This window comes from Ylistrum balloti, unplaced genomic scaffold, assembly GCF_031769215.1.
Source record: "Ylistrum balloti isolate Yb309-2 unplaced genomic scaffold, AGI_CSIRO_Ybal_v1 Utg370056, whole genome shotgun sequence".
Taxonomy (NCBI): Eukaryota; Metazoa; Mollusca; class Bivalvia; order Pectinida; family Pectinidae; genus Ylistrum; species Ylistrum balloti.
Window position 1 is genome coordinate 1 of NW_026782106.1, and position 20,311 is coordinate 20,311.

The 20,311-nt window shown below is 42.1% G+C and overlaps 1 protein-coding gene across 1 annotated transcript; it reads right to left on the reverse strand.

Moving 5' to 3' along the window:
* Positions 1–9,889: 9,889 nt before the first annotated feature.
* LOC132549415 (uncharacterized) lies at positions 9,890–13,807 on the reverse strand (the record flags this gene model as incomplete). Its single annotated transcript, XM_060213349.1, has 2 exons — positions 13,066–13,807; positions 9,890–10,853 (listed from the first exon to the last, which is right to left on the reverse strand). Coding segments are annotated over exons 1-2 (1,706 nt in total), but the record flags the coding sequence as incomplete, so codon positions are not given.
* Positions 13,808–20,311: the final 6,504 nt, after the last annotated feature.

Consider the following 20,311-nt stretch of genomic DNA (forward strand, 5'->3'; position numbering starts at 1 on the left):
TGTTGATCAAAATCCATCTTGCATATTGACTGTTAAATCTACTTGTGGTCCCTACATCAGTTTCTTTTTCAGCTAATTTGAAAATTATTCAATGTGCTGCAGAGATTTTCCTAACTTGATATATATATGTCTGCTACACTTGGTCCATTATAAAATGATTACATTTAATATTGACTTTCAGAAAGAGAAACTTGCATGGTGGTCATCTTAAGATTTTGACAAGTGATAAAAATATCAGAAAAAGAGAAAGGAGATAAAGCAAATGTAATGTTTTAGTACGATTGGGTCAGGCTTAAATCAGCCTTTTCTGAGTCAAGATATGTAGATATAGAAAGGCAGTGAAGACATGACATAGCAGCTGTTAACAAACCAAATATCTAAATCTAAATTCATATAACTATTGTCTTAATCAAAAACAAAACTCTGAGTCAGTTGATGCATTATCTTTATTATAATTTACTCACCATTGGACTTGTGACCACGACAATTTGAGTAAAAATGAACAAAATGTGATGAAACTTGATATGCAGTCTTATATCAATAAGATCTCAGGTGGGTACCTATTGGGTTGTAATATGCAGAGTTGATGTGTTGAAATTGTCTTTCGGTTATCCTCTGATCATTCTATATGTCTGATATAACATTTTACGTAGACATCTATGAATGTGTTGAAATTGTCTTTCGGGTATCCTCTGATCATTCTATATGTCTGATATAACGTTTTACGTTGACATCTATGGATGTGTTGAAATTGTCTTTCGGGTATCCTCTGATAATTCTATATGTCTGATATAACGTTTTACGTAGACATCTATGGATGTGTTGAAATTGTCTTTCGGGTATCCTCTGATCATTCTATATGTCTGATATAACGTTTTACGTAGACATCTATGGATGTGTTGAAATTGTCTTTCGGGTATCCTCTGATCATTCTATATGTCTGATATAACGTTTTACGTAGACATCTATGGATGTGTTGAAATTGTCTTTCGGGTATCCTCTGATCATTCTATATGTCTGATATAACGTTTTACGTAGACATCTATGGATGTGTTGAAATTGTCTTTCGGGTATCCTCTGATCATTCTATATGTCTGATATAACATTTTACGTAGACATCTATGGATGTGTTGAAATTGTCTTTCGGGTATCCTCTGATCATTCTATATGCCATATAAGTTATTTTTCTCCATTTCCTCTTTATTGCTTAATTTTCCGCAGTAATATATTATCTACTCAAGTATGTGTCTTCATGGCACATTTTAGCAATTGTAAAGAGGACGGATTTCATCACAAAATACCACAGAAAGAAAATTTCAATAGGTAAACATAATCTTAATCATACAAAAAAATCTATGAAATCTATATTTAATAATAATAATAATAAATAGATACAAATACCCATCTTGTGTAGATACAAATGGTGTATTCAACATAATTCAAAGTACTATTTTGAAGTACAACTGTGCGTCAGGACTAGTCACCATTTACTGTAAATGGTTTAATGCTTTAAAATGTCTTAATCTGAATACATAGTTGAGCTAGTCCCTCAACGACAGGAGAGAAGCTGAACATGACTAGCTAGTCCCTCAACGACAGAAGCTGAACATGACTAGCTGGTTCCTCAACGACAGGAGAGAAGCTGAACATGACTAGCTGGTCCCTCAACAACAAGAGAGAAGCTGAACATGACTAGCTAGTCCCTCAACAACAGAAGCTGAACATGACTAACTAGTCCCTCAACGACAGAAGCTGAACATGACTAGCTAGTCCCTCAACTACAGAAGCTGAACATGACTAGGTAGTCCATCAACGACAGGAGAGAAGCTGAACATGACTAGCTAGTCCCTCAACGACAGAAGCTGAACATGACTAGGTAGTCCATCAACGACAGGAGAGAAGCTGAACATGACTAGGTAGTCCATCAACGACAAGAGAGAAGCTGAACATAACTAGCTAGTCCCTCAACGACAGAAGCTGAACATGACTAGGTAGTCCATCAACGACAGGAGAGAAGCTGAACATGACTAGCTAGTCCTCAACGACAGGAGAGAAGCTGAACATGATTAGCTAGTCCCTCAACGACAGGAGAGAAGCTGAACATGACTAGCTAGTCCCTCAACGACAGAAGCTGAACATGACTAGCTGGTTCCGCAACGACAGGAGAGAAGCTGAACATGACTAGCTGGTCCCTCAACAACAAGAGAGAAGCTGAAAATGACTAGCTAGTCCCTCAACGACAGAAGCTGAACATGACTAGCTAGTCCCTCAACGACAGAAGCTGAACATGAAGCTGAACATGACTAGTCCATCAACGACAGGAGAGAAGCTGAACATGACAGTCCCTCAACAGGAGAGAAGCTGAACATGACTAGCTAGTCCCTCAACGACAGAAGCTGAACATGACTAGCCCTCAACGACAGGAGAGAAGCTGAACAGAACAAGAGAGAAGCTGAACATGACTAGCTAGTCCCTCAACAACAGAAGCTGAACATGACTAGGTAGTCTATCAAACAGAAGCTGAACATGACTAGCTAGTCCCTCAACTACAGAAGCTGAACATGACTAGGTAGTCCATCAACGACAGGAGAGAAGCTGAACATGACTAGCTAGTCCCTCAACGACAGAAGCTGAACATGACTAGGTAGTCCATCAACGACAAGAGAGAAGCTGAACATGACTAGCTAGTCCCTCAACGACAGGAGAGAAGCTGAACATGACTAGCTAGTCCCTCAACGACAGAAGCTGAACATGACTAGCTGGTTCCTCAACGACAGGAGAGAAGCTGAACATGACTAGCTGGTCCCTCAACAACAAGAGAGAAGCTGAACATGACTAGCTAGTCCCTCAACAACAGAGTTGCTGTACTTGAGTAGCGAGTACCTCCGAGAGAGAAGCTGAACATGACTAGCTAGTCCCTCAACTACAGAAGCTGAACATGACTAGGTAGTCCTTCAACGACAGATAGAGAAGCTTAACATGACTAGCTATTCAATCAACGACAGGAGAGAAGCTGAACATGACTAGCTAGTCCCTCAACGACAGAAGCTGAACCTAGGTAGTCCATCAACGACAGGAGAGAAGCTGAACATGACTAGGTAGTCCATCAACGACAAGAGAGAAGCTGAACATGCTAGTCCCTCAACGACAGAAGCTGAACATGACTAGCTAGTCCCCATCAACGACAGGAGAGAAGCTGAACATGACTAGCTAGTCCTAAACGACAGGAGAGAAGCTGAACATGACTAGCTAGTCCCTCAACGACAGGAGAGAAGCTGAACATGACTAGCTAGTCCCTCAACGACAGAAGCTGAACATGACTAGCTGGTTCCTCAACGACAGGAGAGAAGCTGAACATGACTAGCTGGTCCCTCAACAACAAGAGAGAAGCTGAACATGACTAGCTAGTCCCTCAACGACAGAAGCTGAACATGACTAGCTAGTCCCTCAACGACAGAAGCTGAACATGACTAGGTAGTCCATCAACGACAGGAGAGAAGCTGAACATGACTAGCTAGTCCCTCAACGACAGGAGAGAAGCTGAACATGACTAGGTAGTCCATCAACGACAGGAGAGAAGCTGAACATGACTAGCTAGTCCATCAACGACAAGAGAGTAGCTGAACATTACTAGCAAGTCCCTCAACGACAGAAGCTGAACATGACTAGCTGGTTCCTCAACGACAGGAGAGAAGCTGAACATGACTAGCTGGTCCCTCCACAACAAGAGAGAAGCTGAACATGACTAGCTGGTCCCTCAACGACAAGAGAGAAGCTGAAAATGACTAGCTAGTCCCTCAACGACAGAAGCTGAACATGACTAGTCCCTCAAACGAGAAGAAGCTGAACATGACTAGCCATCAACGACAGGAGAGAAGCTGAACATGACTAGCTAGTCCCTCAACGACAGAAGCTGAACATGACTAGCTAGTCCATCAACGACAGGAGAGAAGCTGAACATGACTACTAGTTAGTCCATCAACGACAGGAGAGAAGCTGAACATGACTAGCTAGTCCCTCAACGACAGAAGCTGAACTTAACAAGAAAATCAATAAACTCAACGACAGAAGCTGAACATGACTAGCTAGTCCCTCAACGACAGAAGCTGAACATGACTATCTAAACAAAAAACGACTGAACTCAAGACAAACATGACTAGCTAGTCCCTCAACGACAGAAGCTGAACATGACTAGGTAGTCCATCAACGACAGGTGAGAAGCTGAACATGACTAGCTAGTCCCTCAACGACAGAAGCTGAACATGACTAGCTAGTCCCTCAACGACAGAAGCTGAACATGACTAGAGAGAAGTGAACATGACTAGCTCCTCAACGACAGGAGAGAAGCTGAACATGACTAGCTAGTCCCTCAACGACAGAAGCTGAACAGCTGGTCCCTCAACGGAGAGAAGCTGAACATGACAAGAGAGAAGCTGAACATGACTAGCTAGTCCCTCAACGACAGGAGAGAAGCTGTAATTGACTACCTTGTCCCTCAACTACAGAAGCTGAACATGACTAGGTTGTCCATCAACTACAAGAGAGAAGCTGAACATGACTAGCTTGTCCCTCAACGACAGGAGAGAAGCTGAACATGACTAGCTAGTCCCTCAACGACAGAAGCTGAACATGACTAGTTCCTCAACGACAGGAGAGAAGCTGAACCTAGCTGGTCCCTCAACAACAAGAGAGAACTGAACATGAGCTAGACAGCTGAACATGACTAGCTAGTCCCTCAACGACAGAAGAACATGACTAGCTACATACAGAAGCTGAACATGACTAGGTAGTCAGGAGAGAAGCCATCAACGATCAACGACAAGAGAGAAGCTGAACATGACTAGCTAGTCCCTCAACGACAGGAGAGAAGCTGAACATGACTAGCTAGTCCCTCAACGACAGAAGCTGAACATGACTAGCTAGTCCCTCAACGACAGAAGCTGAACATGACTAGCTAGTCCCTCAACGACAGAAGCTGAACATGACTAGGTAGTCCATCAACGACAGGAGAGAAGCTGAACATGACTAGCTAGTCCATCAACGACAAGAGAGAAGCTGAACATGACTAGCTGGTCCCTCAACAACAAGAGAGAAGCTGAAAATGACTAGCTAGTCCCTCAACGACAGAAGCTGAACATGACTAGCTAGTCCCTCAACGACAGAAGCTGAACATGACTAGGTAGTCCATCAACGACAGGAGAGAAGCTGAACATGACTACCTAGTCCCTCAACGACAGAAGCTGAACATGACTAGGTAGTCCATCAACGACAGGAGAGAAGCTGAACATGACTAGCTAGTCCCTCAACGACAGGAGAGAAGCTGAACATGACTAGCTAGTCCCTCAACGACAGAAGCTGAACATGACTAGCTGGTTCCTCAACGACAGGAGAGAAGCTGAACATGACTAGCTGGTCCCTCAACAACAAGAGAGAAGCTGAACATGACTAGCTAGTCCCTCAACAACAGAAGCTGAACATGACTAACTAGTCCCTCAACGACAGAAGCTGAACATGACTAGCTAGTCCCTCAACTACAGAAGCTGAACATGACTAGGTAGTCCATCAACGACAGGAGAGAAGCTGAACATGACTAGCTAGTCCCTCAACGACAGAAGCTGAACATGACTAGGTAGTCCATCAACGACAGGAGAGAAGCTGAACATGACTAGGTAGTCCATCAACGACAAGAGAGAAGCTGAACATAACTAGCTAGTCCCTCAACGACAGAAGCTGAACATGACTAGGTAGTCCATCAACGACAGGAGAGAAGCTGAACATGACTAGCTAGTCCTCAACGACAGGAGAGAAGCTGAACATGATTAGCTAGTCCCTCAACGACAGGAGAGAAGCTGAACATGACTAGCTAGTCCCTCAACGACAGAAGCTGAACATGACTAGCTGGTTCCGCAACGACAGGAGAGAAGCTGAACATGACTAGCTGGTCCCTCAACAACAAGAGAGAAGCTGAAAATGACTAGCTAGTCCCTCAACGACAGAAGCTGAACATGACTAGCTAGTCCCTCAACGACAGAAGCTGAACATGACTAGGTAGTCCATCAACGACAGGAGAGAAGCTGAACATGACTACCTAGTCCCTCAACGACAGAAGCTGAACATGACTAGGTAGTCCATCAACGACAGGAGAGAAGCTGAACATGACTAGCTAGTCCCTCAACGACAGGAGAGAAGCTGAACATGACTAGCTAGTCCCTCAACGACAGAAGCTGAACATGACTAGCTGGTTCCTCAACGACAGGAGAGAAGCTGAACATGACTAGCTGGTCCCTCAACAACAAGAGAGAAGCTGAACATGACTAGCTAGTCCCTCAACAACAGAAGCTGAACATGACTAGGTAGTCTATCAACGACAGAAGCTGAACATGACTAGCTAGTCCCTCAACTACAGAAGCTGAACATGACTAGGTAGTCCATCAACGACAGGAGAGAAGCTGAACATGACTAGCTAGTCCCTCAACGACAGAAGCTGAACATGACTAGGTAGTCCATCAACGACAAGAGAGAAGCTGAACATGACTAGCTAGTCCCTCAACGACAGGAGAGAAGCTGAACATGACTAGCTAGTCCCTCAACGACAGAAGCTGAACATGACTAGCTGGTTCCTCAACGACAGGAGAGAAGCTGAACATGACTAGCTGGTCCCTCAACAACAAGAGAGAAGCTGAACATGACTAGCTAGTCCCTCAACAACAGAAGCTGAACATGACTAACTAGTCCCTCAACGACAGAAGCTGAACATGACTAGCTAGTCCCTCAACTACAGAAGCTGAACATGACTAGGTAGTCCATCAACGACAGGAGAGAAGCTGAACATGACTAGCTAGTCCCTCAACGACAGAAGCTGAACATGACTAGGTAGTCCATCAACGACAGGAGAGAAGCTGAACATGACTAGGTAGTCCATCAACGACAAGAGAGAAGCTGAACATAACTAGCTAGTCCCTCAACGACAGAAGCTGAACATGACTAGGTAGTCCATCAACGACAGGAGAGAAGCTGAACATGACTAGCTAGTCCTCAACGACAGGAGAGAAGCTGAACATGATTAGCTAGTCCCTCAACGACAGGAGAGAAGCTGAACATGACTAGCTAGTCCCTCAACGACAGAAGCTGAACATGACTAGCTGGTTCCGCAACGACAGGAGAGAAGCTGAACATGACTAGCTGGTCCCTCAACAACAAGAGAGAAGCTGAACATGACTAGCTAGTCCCTCAACGACAGAAGCTGAACATGACTAGCTAGTCCCTCAACGACAGAAGCTGAACATGACTAGGTAGTCCATCAACGACAGGAGAGAAGCTGAACATGACTAGCTAGTCCCTCAACGACAGAAGCTGAACATGACTAGGTAGTCCATCAACGACAGGAGAGAAGCTGAACATGACTAGCTAGTCCCTCAACGACAGGAGAGAAGCTGAACATGACTAGCTAGTCCCTCAACGACAGAAGCTGAACATGACTAGCTGGTTCCTCAACGACAGGAGAGAAGCTGAACATGACTAGCTGGTCCCTCAACAACAAGAGAGAAGCTGAACATGACTAGCTAGTCCCTCAACAACAGAAGCTGAACATGACTAGCTAGTCCCTCAACGACAGAAGCTGAACATGACTAGCTAGTCCCTCAACTACAGAAGCTGAACATGACTAGGTAGTCCATCAACGACAGGTGAGAAGCTGAACATGACTAGCTAGTCCCTCAACGACAGAAGCTGAACATGACTAGGTAGTCCATCAACGACAAGAGAGAAGCTGAACATGACTAGCTAGTCCCTCAACGACAGGAGAGAAGCTGAACATGACTAGCTAGTCCCTCAACGACAGAAGCTGAACATGACTAGCTAGTCCCTCAACGACAGAAGCTGAACATGACTAGCTAGTCCCTCAACGACAGAAGCTGAACATGACTAGCTAGTCCCTCAACGACAGAAGCTGAACATGACTAGGTAGTCCATCAACGACAGGAGAGAAGCTGAACATGACTAGCTAGTCCCTCAACGACAGAAGTTGAACATGACTAGGTAGTCCATCAACGACAAGAGAGAAGCTGAACATGACTAGCTAGTCCCTCAACGACAAGAGAGAAGCTGAACATGATTAGCTAGTCCCTCAACGACAGGAGAGAAGCTGAACATGACTAGCTAGTCCCTCAACGACAGAAGCTGAACATGACTAGCTGGTTCCTCAACGACAGGAGAGAAGCTGAACATGACTAGCTGGTCCCTCAACAACAAGAGAGAAGCTGAACATGACTAGCTAGTCCCTCAACGACAGAAGCTGAACATGACTAGGTAGTCCATCAACGACAGGAGAGAAGCTGAACATGACTAGCTAGTCCCTCAACGACAGAAGCTGAACATGACTAGGTAGTCCATCAACGACAGGAGAGAAGCTGAACATGACTAGCTGGTCCCTCAACAACAAGAGAGAAGCTGAACATGACTAGCTAGTCCCTCAACGACAGAAGCTGAACATGACTAGGTAGTCCATCAACGACAGGAGAGAAGCTGAACATGACTAGCTAGTCCCTCAACGACAGAAGCTGAACATGACTAGGTAGTCCATCAACGACAGGAGAGAAGCTGAACATGACTAGGTAGTCCATCAACGACAAGAGAGAAGCTGAACATGACTAGCTAGTCCCTCAACGACAGATGCTGAACATGACTAGGTAGTCTATCAACGACAGGAGAGAAGCTGAACATGACTAGGTAGTCCATCAACGACAGAAGCTGAACATGACTAGCTAGTCCATCAACGACAGGAGAGAAGCTGAACATGACTAGATAGTCCATCAACGACAGAAGCTGAACATGACTAGCTAGTCCATCAACGACAGAAGCTGAACATGACTAGGTAGTCCATCAACGACAGAAGCTGAACATGACTAGCTGGTCCCTCAACGACAAGAGAGAAGCTGAACATGACTAGCTAGTCCCTCAACAACAAGAGAGAAGCTGAACATGACTAGGTAGTCCATCAACGACAGAAGCTGAACATGACTAGCTGGTCCCTCAACAACAAGAGAGAAGCTGAACATGACTAGCTAGGCCCTCAACGACAGAAGCTGAACATGACTAGGTAGTCCATCAACGACAGGAGAGAAGCTGAACATGACTAGGTAGTCCATCAACGACAGAAGCTGAACATGACTAGCTAGTCCATCAACGACAGGAGAGAAGCTGAACATGACTAGATAGTCCATCAACGACAGAAGCTGAACATGACTAGCTAGTCCCTCAATGACAGGAGAGAAGCTGAACATGACTAGGTAGTCCATCAACGACAGATGCTGACATGGTTTGCAAGAAATAGACGTTTTATACAAATAACACCAACGCTCAAGTAAGGTACAATTTTTTGTATTGTAAAAATTATCTCTTATAACTAAACAATCAATAACAGGTACTAGACTTACATTTATAAACTTTGGCAATCTTAGGGGCTACTCTGCATGTTTATTTCATAGACATTTTAAAATGACTGAAAATCCTGATCAGCCTAGATACTGGGTGAGCCCAGCATGTTGTGGCTGTGTATCTGTGGCCAGGTGAGGCCACCAGGTATATGCCACTTAAAAGAAATGTCAGATAAACCATCAGGTTAATATTGAATACTAAATACATTAAGTAAATTGTGATTTATAACTGTAATAACTATATCTGAATTGGGGTAAAAAATTCAAATATGTTGAATTGATAAGGCCAAATCGATTGGAATAGAAACTGTTGTGACTATTGCAAGAGAGCCCCCAAGAATGATATAGGTACCTCCATGAAGCTAATTAACTGGTACACATCTTATTTTGTGCCGCCTTGATGACATCATTTGATGTCCTAATGTAACGAGTGTAACAGTTGGATGACCACCTACCTAAAGTCTGTATTAAATGATCTTCTACCCCGACCGATGCAGCAGTAGTAGCCGCTCCGAAAAGAATGCCCACAGTATTTCGAACTATCTATACCAAGTACAGACAAAATATGTCTAAGATACGTGATAAAGTGATCTCGGGTAAGAACCGAATTGTTTGGTTCAACAAATAATGGAGCATCACCTGTAGCACCTCGACTCTGTCTAGTCTGTAAATATTTGTACATAGATTTCACTGGGCAAACAAGATGAAGATTATTCTTAAAAATAGAAATCTTTACACCTTGTCTGAAAGGATCAGTTTTTGAACTTCTTAATATAATAAAATAACCTGAAAAATCACTGGACATAATGATGTCTTTAATACGGAGTATGTCTTTATTAGACGTATAATGATTAGCAGTGAATTCACCGCAACGTAAAAAACCAAAAAACGCCATTTGACAAGCGCATAACAGCAGTAAGTCTAAATCAGGGGAAAACAGTGACCCCTGTAATAAGTTGCACATGCGTTTTAAAATATCAAAAGTTATAGGAAAACGTTTTTGGTTTAATAAACCGCTTTGACACTTTTTAATACCCCGTAATATGCACACAAGTCTTTCTGACTGAAGTAACGGATTGCTCAGACCACTCTTAAGATAATGAAAACGGATCCCAGATAGGTATAATTTAATTGTGGCAACACGCAATCCTAAACTGAAGTGACAGTAGGACACAAAATCTATGAGGATATCCTCGGATAAACTCGGCAGTTGGCTAGCTGACCCCATCAATCCGCACAAAGCCGTAAAGCGGAGTAGATGTTGAATAGCCACAGCATATGTTCGCTTTGTCAGAGGACTCACTGCATAGTCCCATAGCTGATTAATTTGGTCTCTCCTAGTGTAAGTAGGTTTGATGCCGAAAGACATGGCGTTGGCTGTGGATCCGCCCATGGTGCTAGTCTGCGAAACTTTGTCATCTGGAATCGAGAAATGGCATCTGCTATAGTATTATCAATTCCTGGGATATGTTTGGCACGCACAGTAAAATTGTAATAAGCAGAAACTAAGGTCAATTTCCTCATGAGTTTCATGATAAGACTCACTTTAGACCTGCCTTTGTTAATGATATCCACTGTAGACATATTATCACAGTGAAAAACTATCCGTTTCTTTGTCCATTCCTGACCCCATAACACACATGCCATTACAATAGGGTAAAGCTCTAAGAAAGCCATCGAAATTCTTTCTCCTGCTATGGTCATATCTTCAGGGAAGCTTCCCTGGAACCATTTATGTCCGTAAATACCTCCAAAGTCCTTATCTGTAGCATCAGTATATAAATGCTTATCCGCTGCAAAAGTATCAAAGTCATGAAGAAAAAATGATACGCCATTCCACTGTTTAAGGAAGATGAACCACATATCCATATCTAGCCTACACTCTTTGGTCAATTTAATATGATGATGTAACTCTCGGACTTGAGTGGACAAACCAATCAGATAGGATACAAATGCGCGGCCATGCGGTATTACACGACTTGCAAAGTTTAAATGACCTAGCAGACTAAGTAACTCTCTCTTAGTACATGACTTCCTGTCCTTGAAATCTACTAGGAAGTTACAAATACGATTTATCTTTTGCTCTGGAAGACGTGCTTGCATGTTTGCTGTATCCAAAATTATCCCCAGATATTCCAGATCTGTAGCAGGTCCCATAGTTTTGTGCTTCGCGATAGGAATGTTAAGTGTATCGAAAACCTCCAAAAGTTTGACCATAGTATCTTCAGCATTGTCATTAGGAGCATCGACCGTTAGAAAGTCATCCAATAGATGTAGCACATGATGGATTTGATATCTGTTTTTTAAAATCCAACAAATAGCAGTTGACAAGGTGTCAAAGATTTTTGGACTGGATCTGCTTCCGAAAACCAGTCTTGTATAAAAATAATATTTTTGACTCCACATAATCCCATGAAAAGGCCATAAAGATGGGTGAATTGGTAAAAGTTTGAAAGCATCAGAGATGTCTGTTTTACACAGCCAGCTATGTTGTCCTAAAAATTTTATAACACTAATAGCATGGTCAATAGTTACATATTGTAATGAATATTCATTCTTATCAATGAGGTCATTCAAGCTGGGGTTATTTTTGTCGTCATGTGGCGCTGACAAATCCACAATCAATCTCTTCTTCTTAGAATACTTTCCTTCAGCTATACCGATGGGATTGATTCTGTAAACTGGGAAAGGTATGGTCTCGAAGGGCCCGGCTAAAAAACCTTTCTTCAACTCTGAGTCTATCAGTTCCTGCACCACGTCTGGTTGAGTCCTAGCAGATAATAAATTTTTACATACAAGAGATGTTTCCGGTATATCTCTAACACCAGTGTCGAAACCCTGACGTAAACCCTCTAACAGATAAGCCACAAAAGTCCTATCTGGATGAGAGGACAGTTCCAACTCTAACATGTCAATATTAATAGGTGTAGACACCGTGGGGAGCCCCCCTACTGATTTCCCCTCTTGTGGAGGTTCTGGGGGGCCGAGTCGTTTTTTGAACCGGCGACGTGAGAACAGTCTCTTTTTGCATGGTCTTTTTGGCATATCAAACACACGTGTAAATTGTTACAATGAAATCTTCTACATCCCCTGTCATTGAAATTATTGCATATTTCCTTGCCTTGATGTAGTTTCTTAAATCTGCCGTGCTTGTCCATGTTGGTGTTGCTGTTAGTGTACCTTTGTTGTTGAGTTTTAGTTGACAACTGAGGGCAAAAACCGGCTTTGTGGCTCACGCTGTTACAAATACTGCAGCTGATGGGTTTGAGATTCGTGAAAATATTGCAGAACAGCGCATTGTTCCTAATTGACCAGTCTACTCTGATATTCTTGTACGTGAGATACGCAGCTGCTTTGGCACTAAATTGTTTATGATATTCATAGAAACCACTATTCCCATACCTAGAGGCCATGTCGATAATGTCCCTCTCATATATATCTAATTCCTCCCTCCTAGATGGAAAAGCCTGACACATGACATTCTTGAAAATGCCGAAGGCCTGAATGAATTCACCGATCGTCAGGTTTCTCTGTAGTCTGGGGTCAGGTTTTGATTCTGTGGTCCCGTTTCCCGAATTAAGAGGGCCTGTGAAATATGGTATTAACAGGGCCGCGAGATTTATGTCCTTACCTTCGACAATGTGACGACGTAGGGTTGGCGATAAAACCTCTACGAACGGCAGGGACTCCGCAGAGTAACCATGTTGGGTCCTGACGAATGAATGTGTACCCATATTTGGTTGAATCGGCGATATCTCGGACGTCTGCGAAGAGTGAGCGGCAATCGCCGTCTGTAGAGTAAATCTGGAACCAACCTGATGATCGTTGGTGAGGTACATATCAGAGCTGGACCCCTCACGGTTTGTAAAGTGGTGTTGACCCTGTATTACTTGTTGCACATTAGCGTCTCTGGCTGTTTGCACTGAACTTCCAGCTGCGGCAGCTGGAATCGGCCGGCTTTCCATCGAATGAATTCTGTCTTGTATAGTCTGCATCTCCTGACGGATATTGGATAACGAATCCGCCAATTGAGCTGAGATTGTGTCCGTGAATTTGGAAATGACCGACAAGACGCCATCTTGATTGTTTATGTCTCGCGGTGCATTCTGGGAGGTAGAGTTCCGTATCCGCCCAGGTGTCTGGTCATCTGTCTCCGTCACGGGCGAATGATCGTGTCCGATGGCCCCAGTCCTGTTGTTGGTAGCGTGCCTTTTGTACAGGGCAACGAGAGTGTTTTTCTTCGAAGAAGAAGAAACTGTAACTCCAAGTTTAGATAGTTCTTGTTTGAGTTTAGCCGTCGTCCAGTTTTCCGGCATACTTAGGTCATAAGGCGTTGACCGAGAGTTATTTCTCGTACGTTGTTTAGGACCCATTATAACAACACAGAAAAACTTGTATCCCTGATTCCACCAAAATTGGATGATAAACGTATGTCCAGTACTCACGATTTGATGTCAAAAGATGGGCATCGTCCTCATGAAGTAATAACAGATCCCCGTAATTAAAACACGACGCAATAACCACTTGCTCGATATTCCCGCCAATCGGGTATACGTAGTCCTGGGGGTCCTCAGCAGCCGTAATCACGGGAGCAAAAGTTTCTCAAAGTTAATAGATCCTCAGATAGTTCTTCCCGCCAGTCTGAAGTCTCAGAAGTGTGTGTTAACTATGCACAATCGAGATAGGAACTATTTGTCGTGAAAAGTTCTTGTGAAACTATGCGTTTATAGTGACGAAATTTGTCGTGAAGAAAATGGCCTGCTGCTTCATCAATTTCTTTTAACCCACTGCTGTTTAGCGTCCCCTAATGAACTGACCATTGGTCAGTGATGGTCACGTGACCTCCCCTAATTAATATAGCAGATGACGTCAGTATGCATATAAATGAACCTGAAAATGAACTTGTACATAAGAAACTAATCACATCACAATTTATATAAAACTTGACCAGACTTAATACATATAATTAAGCATAACACTACACTGTATATTATACAACATTTTTACCATATTTATAAACATGCCCTACAATGATGGTATACAGTTCTGAAGGTGTATTTGTATAAACTTAAATTAAATAAATTTTAATAATACGTAGGTAATAAAAATCGCACAAGGTGATGACGGTGTGATAAAAAAAGCCACCTATCATTGATAACAATCAAATTTTGGCAAGGTTATACATTGATTATACAATAAAATTTGTACCACAAATTTACCACTTAAAGACTTGTACTACAACATGTTGTTATATTCCACACAATATATAAAAAATGATTAATAAAACTATTTGGTGTGTGGAATGTATGAACAAATCATTGCATTTCTTTACGGCACCACATCACACATTATGTAACAGAGAACACATCTTCGTTGTAATTCAATATATAATATATCTATGTATATATATGTATGTCATATATTAAATAAATGATACCCCAACCCGATGTAAACAAAATATAACATCTACACAAGTTTCATATTGACGAAAAAATGCCACTGGAGAGATGAACAGAAGATCATTGAGAAAAATGATTTCTTGTAAAACATTGAATGCTGACTAAATATAAGGATATATATTTCCCACCATATTAACCATTACACATACAATTTATCAATTTACTTTATGTTGAATAACACGAAGCAAAACATTCACTCCTATCTCAATGCACTTGATAGTAAAATGATTGAAAACATGTCCATCAAAACAAAAATAATTCTTTGTAGCTGGAATGTTTAAGTGTGAACAAATTTACAGTTGTTTTGAGTACCATCCTTGTTAACAACGGATATAGGAAAACAGGCATCTTGACGAATTTAGACTGAATTTGAGGGAAAAAATTAATTCTCTCGAATTCGGAAATAATGCAACATTTCGAAGAAAAATGAGACTAGATAGGGCAATAAACCTGTTTCAATTAACCGAATTTCTGTCTTTTTACCTATACTATATATTAGTTTTTAAAAAAGTGATACGATGCCATTGTACTTTGGAGTATAATATAATTGAATGATTATAGAAAATACCATCATAACTAAAACATTTTCACAGACTTACAATCTAAGTTCAAATATGGTAATGGTACAAACAAAGGAAGGACTGACAAGGAGTATTTTGGGGTTCCGGTATGACTAGCGCTTTCTACCTCATCAACGACATTCCCCATGTAAATGTGGGTAATGACATATAAGATAATACAGCGATTATTTACATATAAATATCATTTATCTGAACAGATATCATTTTCATCAAACATGGGATTTGATTCATCTGTCATAAATTTATCATTCATGTGTGTTCCTATATTTGTATAGTTATTAGTAATACCATTCGATTTCTCTTTCCCTGATGTATTTTCCTTGTCCTTGCAATGCCCATCACAGTACATAGTATCTGAAACGAAACGGCAACAAATATTTTCGTTATCTAAAAATCAAATGATATTTTAACTAAAATTTTCAAAAACGTATCAAAACAATGAGGTCTTTCTTTTCAGCTATTATCCCGAACCAACCAAAAAGGTATTTAATAAGCAATCTCACTCAAATTCCATAAGATAATTTTACAAAAAGTTCATTGATTGCAGCAAAGGTTCACCATGGTTAGGCATTGTGTCGGAGGGACAGCAATTGCCAAACTGCATTGCTTTTTACAGCATGCTTTGATTTGAATCAATTATTTTATAACAAATAGGTGTTAGTTTCCAATAGACGAAAATAAAACCGAATTTTTACTTACGTAGGATTTTAATTATCGGTATTATCAAGATCACAAACGCACAAATGAAGATCAGTGCTGTAGTTTTCCTAAAAATGCAAACAAGGTGATGTGTGTTTTTATTTCCTCTGATAAATCCAAATAACTAAAAGTGTATCTATGACATTAAGCTTTGCGTGACATTTCTATAAATATCATTTTCGTGACGTCACATGGATCAATTATCAAACAAATAAAGAAAATCCTAGAAATGAAATTATTCTTAATGTTTATCTAAAACGAATAAAAATCATGAAAGTACAATTATTTTATCAAAATATACTGTTCCTTACCAAACCAGATGCTTCTTACCCTTTGTAGGACCGAATGTTAACTTTTTATCATCTGTAGAAAGAGTTGAGTAATATATATGCTCTCTGGCTGATGATGAAGTAGGGCAAGGTAGCAGATTGTCATAAATATGTCGGTAGGAATAGAAAATAAAATTGATATTTCTTTCAACATATTTAAAATAGTTACCAGATGTTTTCGGTGTTCTGATCTGTGTCTTTTTCTTTAGTCGGCTTGTCACTAAAACAAGTAAAATTCTATTTAAATCATTGGTAGTCCGTGTCTTTTGAACCTTAAGTGAAACTATTTCTAGTTATCTAATACAGTATTCACAATGATACAGAATTCAAAAGGGTCTGCATCGCTTTACTCGATGTAATCATGAACACAACGATGAATGCCAATATTCAAGTAAGTGTAAATACCCTGACTGAGATGTGATATTATAATCAGTCATTAAACACATATTAATAGTAGCTGGTTTTGTTACAATGCACTATATCACCTGTGACCTTTCTCTTTTGATAGTGATATCCTGACATTCGATGACACGGGTCATCCCCAGTTTAACTAGTTTCATTTAATATAAGCCAAGCAAGAGAATAATTGGTTGACTCTTTTGAGTATGACCTTTGATTTGCTAGATGGTGACCATAACAACTATCTAAAACAATGAGTATTGCATGTATTGTTTGAAGCGCATTATGTAGGCATCAGTTGGATGATGTAGCTTTTAATATCTATATTCAAAATGTGCTATTCAATTGTGTGTCTTTTATGCAATCCACTATGAGCGAAAGGAAAGTCAAATTTTAGACGGGAAGGTGTATAAGCCTTATTATGCAGTTTAAATTAAGAATAACACCAAGTTGTAGTGTATACTCTGAACTGTGCCACCATGGCCACTGTTCAGGTTACGGCACACTTGGAGGACAAATAGCCCACCAGTAGTCTATTATGCGGAAAAAGGCCAAAACACCAATTTACTGACAGTTTTATACATATACGTTACACAGAAGACACTCAAATATCTCTGATATGTATATACCTTCTGCGATCATAATCACAATAATGACACCTACACTGTTGTTTGGTTTTGTTTTTTTGTTGATGTTTGGCAAGATCCATTGTCTGAAGTGGCAGTAAGGTCTTTGACATTGTCTTCTTTTCTTCGTGTATCTTGTAGATCGAAGCCAAGCGGGTTCAGTGGATCCCTGAAATACCCGAACATATCAGCATCATATGCCCCTGATAAATCATACATGTTGTTACATAAGTTTGGTTTATTGCTCATACATGTCTTTCTACGCCAGTCTTTAGTTTCAACTGTTAATACGTAAATTTGTTTTGATCTCATGTTCATCCCATGTGTCACAATACGTTTTAATGTATTTATATCAAATATTGCATAGGTATGTAGCCGGGTTCCAATGCTACAGTGTTTTATAAAATAACGCTGGATTCATTCCTTTCATACATCTATTTAGACGCACCAAAAGACCTATTTTAAAATGTATATTTGCCACCACAGTCGTCCGTACGTAGCTACATATAATTGCGACTGTCCATGTCTCTGTCCAGCGCGTGAATAACGATACAGAACATACAGGTGCACGAACAAGCATGTAATCACGTGACAAGACATTTACATAACAAAACACAGGTGAGAAATTCTTAGAACATACACTGACAAAGCAAACCGGTTGGACAAGTACATTTATAAAAATATCTATAAATAGATAAAAGTAAAATTGACGCTGCCACAGGTATACGAATAAAAATCACGTGATGAATGAATTGCATCATACATGAATTGCCAATTAGTAATTTGAAATATATAGGTGTGTTGGAGACTATTCAATTAAATTGGCTTTTCATTTCAGTAATAATTACCATAACTTTAGTATGCAAAATATGGCACCTGCACCCATCTTTGTATCCCAAAAACAAAAGATTCAAAAATCCCGCCCTCCCTACGACCATGAGCCTTCACGTCATGAACATAGAGTTATTTCCCTTCCTCTTATCTTTATGGCTACCGGAGCGGGCGGACGTGCTATATTCAGCTGAGTGCCTTCCTTTTCTTTCTAGCTTAAGTCTAGCTTATAGCCGAGTATTTATATATTGGCTTATTGCTTTAAACCCATCATTAACTATAACAGTCTTTTGCAGACATTTATTTAGTTAATATATCCTGCTTTTAGGCCTTTATCGGCCGGCTTTTGTTCGGCCTTTGTTCGGCCATTTGCTATACTCCACGCACCGAGCGCGTATACACGTGTTTTGCGCTGTTCGGCTTTTCGTGAAGTTTTTTCGCTTTTTATCGGTCGTATTATTTATTCGACCGTATATTTTGCTTAGCTTTTTACGTTTCGTTAGCTTTTGCTTTCGTTCGTATTTGTTTGTTGGAGTTGTGTTGTTTCACTCCATTTATTTTTGTTACGTTTATTTGTATTAATAACTGTTGTTATTTTATTATTTATTTCGTAACAATTATGGATTCAGGACTACGTCGTGGTTCGGCACATGGGTGTTCTCACTTCTACGGAGAGCAGGACCCCCATGATGCCTGTCCATTATGCCGGCCTTGCAGCGAGGCCTCGCCGTGCGAACTTTGTTTGCACGCCGGGTCCGCTGCAAAGGTTCCCCTACCCAGTCGGCGAACTTCTCGCCGGAAGAGGGATTCGTCCTCATCTTCCGGTAAGAGAGGTAAGCCATCCAGGTTTTCTACCCCCGGCCCTGAGCCGAGGGGTGAGGTTGTCACTGCTGGGGGTGCTCTCACACTGAGCTCCGCCCTCGAGCAGGGGGTGGCTCCCCCTGTCCAGGCGCGTCCTGGTATAGGGGGGAGCAACCCGACCCTGACTCGGCGAAGTCTAGGGTCGAATCGGCCGGTAGCTCTCGACAGCCGGCGGTGTTACCGTCGGAAAGGGACTTCCGGTCACAGGTCTCTGAGTCTTTCAGGGACCTCGGCACGCCAGGTGGCGTCGTTGGTGGGGGCCGCCCTGACGCCGGACCGGTACCCTCGGGTATGGGGTCAGGGGTCACTGATTTTTTGTCAGGGTTGTCAGTGGCTACGGGGATTAGTGACACTGAGTTCACTAATTCTAGTGTCAGTGCGGGGCCTGGGTTCCTACCCTCACAGGTTTCTGGATCTGGGGCTTTTAGTTCTAGTCCAGATTTTCCGGTGCAGGGTTTCCCAGGGGGTTTCCCCCAGGGATTTGGGGCCCCAGGTCTGGCTTCCGGTTTCCGGTCGCCTTTTCCCCCGGGCTCGGGGTGTAGGGGTGCCTGCGGGCACTCAATCCCGGGCCGCCCAGGCCAACCTGCGGATGGTCATGGGTACCAACAGTTACCCAGCTGTTACGGGCTCGGCCCGTACATGGCTGGGTTTCCACCTGGTGGGAGTGGAGGTTTATCCTGGTCCTTTGGACAGGGTGTCCAGCCCCAGGCTCAGGCAGGCCAATTTGGTCAGTTCTGGGGTCACTCCCAGCCCGCGTGACTGTTCCCATTCCCTCAGGGGTTTGGGTTCAACCCCATGGGTCTTCCTTCATGGAACCCTTGGGGTATGGTCTCTCCCTCTAGGAGACGTTTTAGCAGTGCTGAATCCCCCCAACGCTCTGCTACTTCGGGGGCCGTTTTGGCCGGTCCTAAAAAGGTTCGCCGGACCTTTAGGACTTCCGCCTCCCGCGCGGACTCGTCGGTCTCCTGTCCTCAGGGGTTGGCTTCTAAGCCTACAGCTTCGGCTGTTAGACGTTCTACGTCTAAACGCTGTATAGAGGATTCCCCCTCTCCGGAGAGGTCTCCTCTGGCGGCCCCTGATCCTCCCAGGGCG